The sequence below is a fragment of the Dama dama genome, chromosome 5 (genome assembly GCF_033118175.1).
Source record: "Dama dama isolate Ldn47 chromosome 5, ASM3311817v1, whole genome shotgun sequence".
In the NCBI taxonomy this organism is placed as follows: Eukaryota; Metazoa; Chordata; class Mammalia; order Artiodactyla; family Cervidae; genus Dama; species Dama dama.
The window spans coordinates 127,080,840-127,093,104 of record NC_083685.1 but is presented as its reverse complement, the minus strand read 5'-3'; the positions used below and the strand labels follow the sequence as shown (position 1 = coordinate 127,093,104).

Below are 12,265 nucleotides of genomic sequence, written 5' to 3'. Positions count from 1 at the left end.
CCAGAACTCATCAACAAACACTGTGAGATTAGGGGGTCAACGGAGGGGAAAGAGCTGAAAACAATTAAGGCATCCATCGTCCCTCCTCCATTTTAATCAGACTCCAGGGGTGCTTGGAGGAAGGAAGGACCCCCTTCTCCTCCACGCTGCTCTGCAGGATTGTGCTTCAGGCCTCGGCCGCTATGTGGCCTTGAGCAGAGTATTCAATGTTTATGGGCCTTGGCTGCTGCTTTCACAAACAGGGAGACTCAGAACGGTGACAGGCTTCCTAGGGTTTCGGCGCAATCACAAGTTAACACAAAGTTTCCACTACAGTGCGGGGACACAGAAAACACTCAACGAGTGTTAAAAATTATTCACAGGCAGGGTTCCCCGTAGCAAAATAAACGGGGGAAACACTGGGCTTAAAGAAGATAAATAGGTTTCTTCGAGGCAAGATTTCTCAAAATAACAATATTAATAATGATAATGAGATGGACCTCAACGGTTGAGAAGACGAAATGGAATGATGGATGTGTGGAACACTCAGTCCCCACCACGCACATAAGGGGCCCTTAGTAAACGTTACCGATGGGCGTTACTGATAAGCCGGGGGAATCTTCAAGAGAAGCGGCAGGTGTGCATGCATCCCGGCCTCCTGCTCTTTTCCTGTAGGGCGGGACCAGGGGAGGATGGCCGTGCCTTCTCCAACTCCATCACTGAGGGGTTGGAAAAACGGACCCAGGCCAGCGTGAGGGCTGCAGGGACCGGGTTATCAGGAAGAAGGTCTGGAGGGGAGAGAGCGCTGGGCTGAACGGTGGGGACAGCTGGCAGCCACCCCTCTGGCTTTCCCACACTCCCTGTGTGAGGCGTGTCCCCACGGGAGGGGCAGGAACCTGCGATTCAGAAGAGTTTTGCCACTCTCTAGCTGGGTGGCCTTGGGCCAGTCGCCAGGCCTCTCTGAGCCTGGCATCTTTTCACCTGCATGGTGATGGGACACGGACTATAAATTTGAGCTTGTCTCCAGTTCCTTCTGGCTCCAGGATTCTATGCAGTTCTGCCCAAATGAGGGAAGGGAGAGAAAAGCGAACCCTAAACCGTGGTTATTGTCTTCTAACCGTGATCTCCGTTTCCAGACTTATTGGAGGTCTTCTAACCATCATCCCAACTCCAGACATATTTGGGGTGGTTTTTAGAGAGATTTTGATGACTGCTCACTCACTTGGCCATCGCGTTTCCCAGGGTGAGGAATTCCATAGCAAAAATGCGATGAGTATCCAGCAAAACTCCTACCTGTCAAGGGATGGGGAAGAGAGACAGCAAGAAAGGGTCTCAAGTCAACCCCTTCTGTATCTAAACAGACCGTTCAACCCATGATGCCAAATGGTCAGAGTTTTACAAGAGGTCTGTGACCATATGCCATATTTTCCAAACTAACCGTCAAGACCCATGACATCACAAAGGGCTTCTTGTGCTACCAGCTTCACGATGCAGTCTCGGAGACAAAATGTGGAAGCTGACATCTTACTTTTGGTAAAAGGCACATGATTTGTGGGTAACAAGGGCAGAACGCCTGAAAACAGGGGTGTCCCAAGAAGTGCAGGTAACTTGATCAACACGCAGGTGACCTTCCCTGTACATCTGTCTCTTCTCCACGACAGAAGGGCTGCCCTTCCCATCTATGGAAATGGCAAGCCCCATCGTCCCTGGCATTCCCACGAATACAGCAAGACCCGCCCTGGATGCTTGGATGGGCATCCGCCTCTCCCGACTGGGTCCAAGCCTCCTCCCAGCACCCTCCTGCCTTCCTCTAGGCTTAACCAGACGACTCGCTTCCACGAAACTGACTGCAAAGTCACAATTCCCCCCATTTAATTTATTAAGTCACTAAGAGACACAAAGACCTGCCTGGGTCTTATGTATCCACGTCGGCGCTCCTAGACTGTGAACTTCTCACCGAGGCGGTGAACCCAGCGGCATCTCCCCGTGTTAAAGGTTGAGCACTGGCCTGGGCCTGGGTCCCACTCCGGTTCTTAATTTCCTGCTGTCTATTGTCTCTCCGATAAGTGCTGAACGAGGGGAAGGGATTATTTAATTGCTTTAAAGATATCAAACAAGCCAGGGTGGAGGTTATCTCATCTGCAGCCCTTCTATTTTTCTAGTTCAAGGTTTGGTTACTTAGTTACTCAGCAAGCTGCAGAGGAAGGAGAGGGCCCCACGGGTGACAGAGCAGACTTCACTCAGCAAGTGGAGGGGAAGCCGGGAGAACGGCCATGAGGACTCAGAGACGGACCGGAAGCAGAGGGCAGCCGCCCAGTGCAGGTGGCAGCAGAGTCAAACAGCTCTTTCGAGGCATTCAAAGCCCGCAGAGGGAGGCCTCCATTACCCGGACAAAACCAACAGCTGTTCTAGATTACACAGTTCCTTTGCATTAGGTGGCCAAAGTACTGGAGCTTCAGCTTTAGCATCAGCAACAGTTCTTCCAATGAATATTCAGGGCTGACTTCCTTTAGGACTGACCGGTTTGATCTCCTCGCTGGCCACCTGATGAGAAGAGCTGACACACTGGAAAAGGCCCTGATGCTGGGAAAGATTGAAGGTGGGAGGAGAAGGGGACGACAGACGATGAGATGGTTGGATGGCATCACCGGTTCAATCGACATGAGTTTGAGCGAACTCTGGGAGATTGTTTGGACAGGGAAGGACAGGGAAGCCTGGCGTGCCGCAGTCCATGGAGTCGCAAAGAGTCAGACACGACTGAGCAACTGAACAGCAGTTTCTGCTATCAAGGACAAGACTGTTCAGACCCTACTTACCCAGCCCCACAGTGGAGACAGGCGTGTCTGAGGTGAGTGGATCTGTCGGTAGTTTTTCCAGGCTGAACTCACGCCACCTGCCATATAGGGAAGCAGCGGAGAGGAGGAGTCACAAGGAAAGGCCAGTGAAGGGGGATGTCACTGCATCAGCTCATCCGAGATGAAGAGACTTGTTCGAGGAGGTCATGGAGAAGATGTGACCACTGTGTGACCTGAGAACTGTACTGGGGCAATCAGAGGCTCTCTGCCCCCTCCCCCTGTCCTTGGCCATTGCAAACATTCCCCGTGCTAGGAGCCATTTCAAAGACACAGTCTTGAGAACAGTGTGCTGTTGAGACCATCAGACTAAACGCCACTAAAATGAAAGTAGTTAGTCACTTAGCCATGTCTGACTCTTTGCAACCCTATGGACTGTAGCCTGCCAGGCTCCTCTGTCCATGGGATTCTCTAGGCAAGAATACTGGAGTGGGTTGCCATTCCCTTCTCCAGGGGATCTTCCCAACTTAGGGATCGAACCCAGGTCTCCTGCAAGGCCTCTATAAACTTCTAAAATTCTGGTGAGCGGGTGCATCTTGCAGCGCCCAAGAAAAGCCTCATCAGTGACTTTTCTGCTTCTTAAACCGGCCACCTACCGATCTGGAGTGACTGCCTTTCCTCTTCTCTCCTTGCCCTCCATGTACAAGGGAGGCTCTCTGTTCTGAATTTCACGTGGGAAACTTCTGAGGTTGCAACCAACACACGTACCGATCACCCCAGCAAACTGCCCTGAAGAGAGATGGTTGTTTAGCTGGTTCTTCAGGGGCAGTCTGGTTTTGCTGGTAGAACTTATATAAAACTGGGGGGTGGGGGGAATGCAACGACCCATTAGAGTTATCCTGAGAGCTGGTGGGGAGGACATTGAGAGCCACTGGTTCACTTTCTTGTTAGAAAACGGATTTTTTTTTTTATGACACAGGAGTTTGGCACTAATAATGTAAGACCTTTGGAAAGATAATGTGGTTCCCGGGAAAGGAATTTGAGACTGGAATAGGCGTTTCCTGGATCTTCCTTTTCCTGGAAACCAGTTGGGTCACTGGTTTTAAACTGAAAGTGGCAGCAGGTGCTGCAGTGGCGACTGTCCCCCGCCCTACCCTCCGAGTGTGGGGCGTTCTCTTGAGTTCAACCCCTGCTGCCCCTGGTACTATAACCAGCCCTCCATCGTCCAGCTGGTGGTGAGCAGGGGCACCCCACTTGTGTCAAGCTAGGCGCCCAGCCCCTGTGCCCGGCACACAGAGAGAAGTATGCTCCCAGACGGGCTGGAACACGCGTCAGCCACCCGTCCATCTGGCCCTGAGCACCAGGATGACCAGCATCTCAGAAAGAGACACATCCAAGGATAACCTTGATTTCCACCCTCATGGTGGGTATCCCAAGACACAGCTTGGCCCAGATAGAAATTGGCAGTTATTTGCTACCTTACCTGCCAGTCCCCTTCCCAGGTCTCTGGGGCTCACCCTACCTGCTAAACAGTCTTTGGATGGTAACTTTCACTGGTGAATTGCAACGCAGATAGCAGCACGGGACAGTCAGAGCCAGCTCAGCCCACAGAGAAAACTGTAGTTGGCGTTTGCTTTCCGTTTTCTCATCCTCTAAAACTGTACTCAGGATGGGGAGTGTGTGTGTGTGTGTGTATGTGTGAGTGTGTGAATCTGTGTGTGAGTGTGTGTACTTGGAGGAGGGTGAGGAAGGAGAGGCTGCAGGACTGAATATGACTTATTAAACTTGGAACAGAAGCTGAATCATCACAGCCAAAAAATAACTAGCTGTACCTGCATGTGACAACCCCTACTTCATGCATGTCTGTTTCCCTTTGCTCCCTCCCAGGGGGCAGGGGGAGGGGCTGTGCCCAAGGTCAAGGTGAAGGAAGGGGATGGCGGTAGGGCCCCTGCGTCTCCAAGTCGTGGAGAGAGGGTCGAGTTGGGATGAGCTGCTCCAGTGTTGCGCCTCTGATTGCTCTCCCACCTGAATTTTGGAACCAAGTGCCGGCTCAGCCCTGGGCCGAGAGGCGCTGGCCACTGCATCCAGACGGGCATTCCCCTGGCCCTGTTTTCCTCCCGCTCCTTCCGGGGGCCTTGCGCCTGGAAGATGACCCACTGCTTTGCAAAGTTGTCTGAATTCAGACATGGCAGAGGTCGCCTGGCCGCCACTCCAGCTGTCTGAAATAGGCCGGGTGAGACAGAACCGACTCTGTGAAGGCGGAGGGAAGACAGCGCGTGTCCGTGCCACCGATCTTGGGGAGGCTGAAATCGCTTGACCCTTCGCGCCCCACACGCGCGTCTGCCTCTAGCCCGGGTGCCTGCGACCTCTGCCCGAAGCCACCCCGGGATTCTCCCGCAGCGCATCCCAGTTCGCCCACCCGACCCAGCGGGCGGAGCGAGCTGCGGTGACGTCATGGGGGGGCGTGGGGACAGGAGCCGAGGTGCCCGCGCTCCGCACTGCCAGTCCGAGCGGCGCAGCCACCCGCGCGCGCGCTTGCTCCCCCGCGCCCGGAGCCTCAGTCCGCGGCGCGGCTCCCAGGGTCTGCGGGCCACGCGGGTGCTCCGAGGCGCGACGCGCGAGCAGAGCCGGCGACTCTAGACGCCGAGCGCCGGCCAGGCAGCTGCGCGCCCGGGCGCCGGGCTGGGTTGCGGACAGCCGCTGGGTGCCGGCGAGCCGAGCTGGCGGATTGCAGCAGAAAAGCAAAGGTGAGGTGTGTGGGCGTGCGTGTGCGTGTCTGTGGGTATCTGAGAGAGAGGAACGCACTTGGGCACCTGGGTGCATCTGCGCTGCGTGGAGGTGCGCGCCCGGCGTGCCCAGTGTGGGTCCCGGAGCGTGGCTCTCCACCCTTGGGCTTCCGCGGGTGGTTTTGGTGGGAATGAACGCCAGCCGGTGTCCCGGCGCGAGCGGGGCGCCGTGGGTCGCCTGTGCTGGAACGGACGTGTCCGCACAGCTGCAGGCTGAAGTGCGCGGCGTGCGCCCTTATCCAGCCCGGGTCTCCCAGCCGAGTGTCCAGGTGGCAGCTGCTGCGACGGGGACAACTTCTCTGCCAGCCGCCTGTATCAGAACCCCGACGCGAGGACAGCGAGGCTAGCGAGGGGGATATCGCCGCGGCTGCTCCCGGCGCGCGCCCCCGGATCCCTCCCCCACCTACCCCCAATCCGAGCCTGTGAGTGGCAGGCAGCGGAGCAGGAGAAAAAAAAAAAGAGGGGCTTCTCCCTTGTTCTTCCTCGCCCAGCCGGGGACACGGATCCCAAGCGCTGTAGCGTCTGCTCCGCCCGGGTGGAGAGGACCCGTTGCCCAGGTTTGGAGAGACCTAGTCTCTGAGCAGCCCGCACCCCGCGGAGACACCGGCCAAATCCCCCGGCGGCGGCTATCGGCGGTTCCCAACCGACGCTGGTGCCCGCCCCGATCTGCCTTTGGAGATAAGGGTGCTGGCAGGACAATCCTTAATCCCTTCTCCTCTGGAGATAGCAGGGAATCCTTTAGGAAATCCTTGGGTCTGATGGCCAGCGAGTTGGATGGTGCAGAGGCAGATTTTCTGTGCCAGCCTGGGGCGCCCACTGGAAGGGCGGTGGGGACCCTTCCTCTCCCCTCTGCCCCTTCTGCCAGCGATGCCTCAGCTTCTCCTAAGCGCCGGAGCTCCGGGTGGCCGGCACCTGGCTGTTGGCTCTCCCCACCTGTGGGGCTCACCCTTTGGCCACCGGGAAAGGGATAGAAGGCCCGAGCGAAGTGGGGTAGGGGCTGAGTGGAGGAAAAGATGCTGGAGAGAAAGGGAAAACTGAAGTTGAAAAGGATTTAGGGTCATCTGGGATGCGAGGTCCCATTCCCAAAGCTCAGTTCTTAGGCTGGGAACCACAGACCCTCTGGGATGGGAGGGGATGCTCTAGATCAGGGGTCCCCAACCTCCAGGAAACATCCTGAAATCATCTCGCCCTCGGGTTCATGGAAAAACCATCTTCCCTGGAACCGGCCCCTGGTGACAAAAAGACTGAGGACAGCTGCTAGACCGTTCTCACCCTCCTCTCCAATGGAGCTGGGCTCAAGCTCAGAGGAAACCAACAATCAGGCATTTCCCATATCTAACGATTCTTAGACTGGAAAAATAAAGCAGAAAACCAAACTTCCTGGTGCATTTAATCACAATCCAGCAGGTACTGACGCCTGGCATTGGCGTCCACTTTTGATGAGACGCCAATGAAGCAGAAGTCTCTCGGAGAGCCGAGGCAACTGACTTCATTGTTGATGCAATAACATTCGCTGTGATTCAAACTCATTTCTTCCTCGGAGGAGGCTTCTCACTCCTCACTGGCTCCCCAGCTTACCCAGTCTGCCACCTTCACCAAGCTCTGAACTCTGTCTGGGGCTGCCTCTCTCAAAGGTGGAGAATGTTGCTTCTCAGAAAAAAAAAAAAAAAAAAAACCTGACCCTATTCAATCCCTTCCCATTGCATGAGACTCCAGTCAAAAAGGCAGAGTCAGGGCTGGAGGTCAGCATTCCCTCCCCTGCCGACATCATCATCACTACCCCTGCAGCCCCAGGGTCTTCAGTCTGGCCCAGACATCACAGTGTGACTTTGCAGGTCACATAGATGGGGTGCTGGAAATGCTAGTGATAAATGTCCACCCCAATGCAGGTGGTTTAAATAGGCTTCTGGGTTGGAAGAATTAAAATAACAAAACAGTTAGAAATTATATTGGAAACAGCCTGTGTTAATCCCAGGACACCAAAAACAGTTTCCTCACAGCTTCTGTTTTTAATTGCTGCCAGTTTATGCTTTTTACCCAACTCAGATATTGACTCCTGGGTCCCCAAAGTACTTTGCAGAAAGATCAGCCATGAACCCCCAGACCCCCACTTTTCAGACAGTTGTGTGGTGGAGAAGTCAGCACCGAAAAGATAAACAGTGCTCCAGGTAGTGCAGAATGAACCAGGGGCAAATGTGGGCAAGCGCCCCGCAATACTTGTTGCTGGCTAACTCCCCTATAACTCATCAGCAGTCTCTTCAAGCAGAAAGTAACAATGTCCAGTCTTCACTCAGGCGCCAGGGAAAGCACCCTGCTCAGGGGACATGCGTCCTCCAGGTGGACTCCTCCCACCATGGGCTGAGTGCTTCACCGCTTTGCCAGCTTCCCCCTTCCCAGAGGGACCTCTTCCCTGCCATCCTTACTTCCCACTTCAGGGACTCAAGACCCAGCTCAAACTTCCTCATGCGAAGCCTCTGAATCTCCCAGAAGAGAAAGGCACCCTCAAGTCCCTGTTCACATATCCATGCAACTCACACCCTAAGAGTTGGTACCCTTCCTGTCTCCCCTCCTAAGATGTCACCTCCGTGTCTGGCTCATTCCTGTATGACAAAGAAGTGTCCCAGGGATGTTTTTTGAATGACCGTAGATGAATCACTTTATTACGTGATAAGCTATTGTTCTACATCTTAGACCAAGGCGATAGTGCCCCCATTATTTTCTCAGCATGGAGGTAAGACCAGAGTCGGCTGCTGCGAACCAAAGCCCAGTTATCAGTCACTGGTTTTCCAATCCACTGAGCAGCGGCGGTGATGCTGTGAAAAGTGTAGAAAGCTTGGGTGTCCTGTGTTCAAATTCCAGCTTCACCAGTGATGCTCAAGGGAATGGGAGCAAGTTCCTTAAACTCGCTAAGTCTCAGTTTCCTCATCTGTAAAATGGGGATAATTATCCCCACATCATAGGATTGTTTGGAAGGTCAAGGAGACAGTAGATGTGAATCAGTGTTTCAAATTCACTCTTGTGAATAAGCCTGCCTTCCTCCCTCCTGGATCCTGGTTTTGCCCTTAATTAGAGGATCACAGGTAAATTCTCCAGGGTGTAAAAGGACCGCCAGCATCCTGATGGGGGACTTGGGAAAGGATTCTCCAGGGCACCAGGAGGTCAAGCATTGGGTATTAGAGAAAAAGAGAGGAAACAAAAATCAACTAAAGCCTACATTTTAAAAATAAAAGCAAGCCAGATCTTTCTTTTTAATATTTAAGACTATAAATTGGTTCATTGTGTAGGCAGATTTCAATAAATTAGAAATAAGTTGGTATTCATTGGAAAGACTGATGCTAAAGCTGACACTCCAGTACTTTGGTCACATGATGCAAAGAGCCAACTCATTAGAAAAGACCCTGATGCTGGGAAAGATTGAAGGCAAAAGAAGAGGGCGGCACAGGATGACATTGTCGGATGGCATCACCGACTCAACGGAGATGACTTTGAAAACTCTGGGAGATAGTGAAGGACAGGGAAGCCTGGCACGCTGCAGTCCATGGTATCCCAAGGAGTCAGACATGACTGAGCGACTGAACAACAACAAATGAAAAAGGGAGAAAAGATAACCGTTTTAGAGTTCTAGTTAGGAGCCCAGAACAGTGCTAGGCTTTTTCATCTTCATTTCATCACTTCATCGTCATGTTACCCCCATTTTAACAAAGGAGAGAGTGGTTGAGTGCCTGGCATGGGGTCACATGGTCTCCATGGTTTTTTCACCTCTAAAGTCTGGGATTTTTCCACTATGGGATTTTCAGAATAGAAAGACTTCAAAGCAGCTGTCAAGTCAGCATAGATCTCCTCAAGGGGGAAAGACCAGGAACGCGGGTGTCAGACTCTTCTGAGGCAGGGCTTCTCCAGGCTCTGTAGTTTTACATTCAGATCAGCCCACCTCATAGGAACCGCTGTCTCGCAGGTAGAGTCAACTCCCATGTGTGTGTCATTAAAGATGACAAGATAAACTGGGATGACTTCACTCAAACCCTTCTCTGCCATTGGAAAAATAACTCCAGTGGCCTGCATGCTGGGGAGAATGAGCTGGTAGCACTCACACTGGTGTGAAAGACAACACACTTTTCAACTGAAGAGTGTCTGACAAATGAATAAGGAAGCTGTGGTACATACACACCATGAAATATTACTCAGCCATTAAAAAGAATTCATTTGAATCAGTTCTAATGAGATGGATGAAACTGGAGCCCATTATACAGAGTGAAGTAAGCCAGAAAGATAAAGACCAATACAGTATACTAACGTATATATATGGAATTTAGAAAGATGGTAACGATAACCCTATATGCAAAACAGAAAAAGAGACATAGATGTACAGAACAGACTTTTGGACTCTGTGGGAGAAGGTGAGGGTGGGATGTTTCAAGAGAACAGCATCAAAACATGTATATTATCTAGGGTGAAACAGATCACCAGCCCAGGCTGGATGCATGAGACAAGTGCTCGGGCCTGGTGCACTGGGAAGACCCAGAGGGATCGGGTGGAGAGGGAGGTGGGAGGGGGGATCGGGATGGGGAATACATGTAAATCCATGGCTGATTCATGTCAATGTATGACAAAAACCACTACAATATTGTAAAGTAATTAGCCTCCAACTAATAAAAATAAATGGGAAAAAAAAAAAAAAAGAGTGTCTGAGAGGCCAAACCAGAAACACGGGAAGCTGGTGAGAGCTCAAGTAACCTCTGGCAGATGAGTCAATCTTCTTTTCCTCCTTGCAGATGTCACAGTGGGTCCTTTGCCTCTGGGACCCATGAAAGTGAGAATAAGACCTCTGGCGGGTTGGATCTAGCCTAAGACTAGAAGGCAGCCATGGATCTGGCGTCTGAACTCAATGAGACCCAACCTTGGCTGACCTCTCCGTTTGACCTCAATGGCTCCGTGGGGGCAGCCAACATTTCAAACCAGACAGAGCCGTACTACGACCTGGCCAGCAACGTCGTCCTCACCTTCATCTACTTTGTGGTCTGCATCATTGGGCTGTGTGGCAACACGCTGGTCATTTACGTCATCCTCCGCTATGCCAAGATGAAGACCATCACCAACATCTACATCCTCAACCTGGCCATCGCAGACGAACTCTTCATGCTGGGTCTGCCCTTCCTGGCCATGCAGGTGGCTCTGGTCCACTGGCCCTTCGGCAAGGCCATCTGCCGGGTGGTCATGACCGTGGATGGCATCAATCAGTTCACCAGCATCTTCTGCCTGACGGTCATGAGCATCGACCGCTACCTGGCTGTGGTCCACCCCATCAAGTCAGCCAAGTGGAGGAGACCCCGGACAGCCAAGATGATCAACGTGGCTGTGTGGGGCGTCTCTCTGCTGGTCATCTTGCCGATCATGATATACGCTGGCCTTCGGAGCAACCAGTGGGGGAGAAGCAGCTGTACCATCAACTGGCCAGGTGAATCTGGGGCCTGGTACACGGGGTTCATCATCTACGCCTTCATCCTGGGGTTCCTGGTGCCCCTGACCATCATCTGTCTCTGCTACTTGTTCATCATCATCAAGGTGAAGTCCTCTGGCATCCGAGTGGGTTCCTCCAAGAGGAAGAAGTCTGAGAAGAAGGTCACCCGCATGGTGTCCATCGTGGTGGCCGTCTTCATCTTCTGCTGGCTCCCCTTCTACATCTTCAACGTCTCCTCAGTCTCGGTGGCCATCAGTCCCACCCCAGCCCTCAAAGGCATGTTTGACTTCGTGGTGGTCCTCACCTACGCCAACAGCTGTGCCAACCCTATCCTCTATGCCTTCTTGTCCGACAACTTCAAGAAGAGCTTCCAGAATGTCCTCTGCTTGATCAAGGTGAGTGGCACAGACGACGGGGAGAGAAGCGACAGTAAGCAGGACAAATCCCGGCTAAATGAGACCACAGAGACCCAGCGGACCCTCCTCAACGGGGACCTCCAGACCAGCATCTGAACTGCCTGGAAACCCATCACTCAGGCGCCAAGCTCTGCCAAAGGGCCGTGCGCTCCCCAGCCCCAGCCCCCTGCTTCCTCCCACCCATCACCGGGCTTCTAGAATGGGGATCTGCTCAGCAGGAGTCCAATGCAGAGAACAGGGTTTGACTTGGCTTGCACTAGTGATGTATTAAACTGATTATGCCCCCCTTAAAGGGAACATTTAGACGCAGGCAGACAATTCTGAGTCTGGAGAAGAGGAGATCACGCCTGGGTGAGACCTTTAGAAACAACTGAAATGCAACAAAAACAGAAAACTCTGCGTGTTTGTGTGTTTAAAACCCCGTACGTAATCTTGTGGTCTTACATTTATACTTGCATATCCTTATCTAGTCCCTGTATAGCCATGACCTAGGTGTGTTTCCTGAGTTCAAAGAGACAAGGAGCAAGTTCAAATGTGCATAGTATAGAGGGATGTTTATTCCAATATGATACCCGCAGAAATGGACTTACCATGAAGCCAATAAAGTTTAAGCTTCAGGGGTCTCTCTTGCTTGGGTGGTGTGCTCACATGGTCATATGCTTTTGTAAAAAAAAAAGAATGAAAGAAAGAAAAATATGTAAAAGTAAGATATTTTTGTATTTTTTTTCTTAAAAAGGTCTCCTTAAATTGTACAAGCTTCCAGCCTCACAAAACTGGCCTCTGTCCCTGAGTTTTTGCTTCATTAATTTCAGGCAAGTTAAATCAAAGCTTAAA

The 12,265-nt window shown here is 52.3% G+C and overlaps 2 protein-coding genes across 4 annotated transcripts in view; one reads left to right on the top strand and one right to left on the bottom strand.

Moving 5' to 3' along the window:
• SLC39A11 (solute carrier family 39 member 11) overlaps nucleotides 1-12,265 on the bottom strand; it is a 368,115-nt gene that overhangs the window by 328,911 nt on the left and 26,939 nt on the right. The gene's annotated exons all lie outside the window — the stretch shown is intronic.
• On the top strand, nucleotides 2,287-12,244 carry SSTR2 (somatostatin receptor 2). Of its 3 annotated transcripts, XM_061144979.1 has the most exons (3): nucleotides 2,287-2,827; nucleotides 10,330-11,410; nucleotides 12,168-12,244. In XM_061144979.1, the coding sequence occupies exons 2-3, from the start codon at nucleotides 10,421-10,423 to the stop codon at nucleotides 12,219-12,221; spliced, it is 1,044 nt and encodes a 347-aa protein (XP_061000962.1). In that variant the 5' UTR covers nucleotides 2,287-2,827; nucleotides 10,330-10,420; the 3' UTR covers nucleotides 12,222-12,244. The 3 variants fall into 3 exon arrangements, with proteins under 3 accessions (XP_061000962.1, XP_061000960.1, XP_061000961.1); XM_061144977.1 differs by lacking the exon at nucleotides 12,168-12,244 and having other exon boundaries at nucleotides 2,293-2,827; nucleotides 10,330-12,075; XM_061144978.1 differs by lacking the exons at nucleotides 2,287-2,827; nucleotides 12,168-12,244 and adding an exon at nucleotides 5,435-5,518 and having other exon boundaries at nucleotides 10,330-12,075.

Excerpts from the sequence above, each read along its gene's own strand:
- SSTR2 (XM_061144977.1), top strand. The coding sequence starts at position 10,421 with ATGGATCTGGCGTCTGAACTCAATGAGACCCAACCTTGGCTGACCTCT.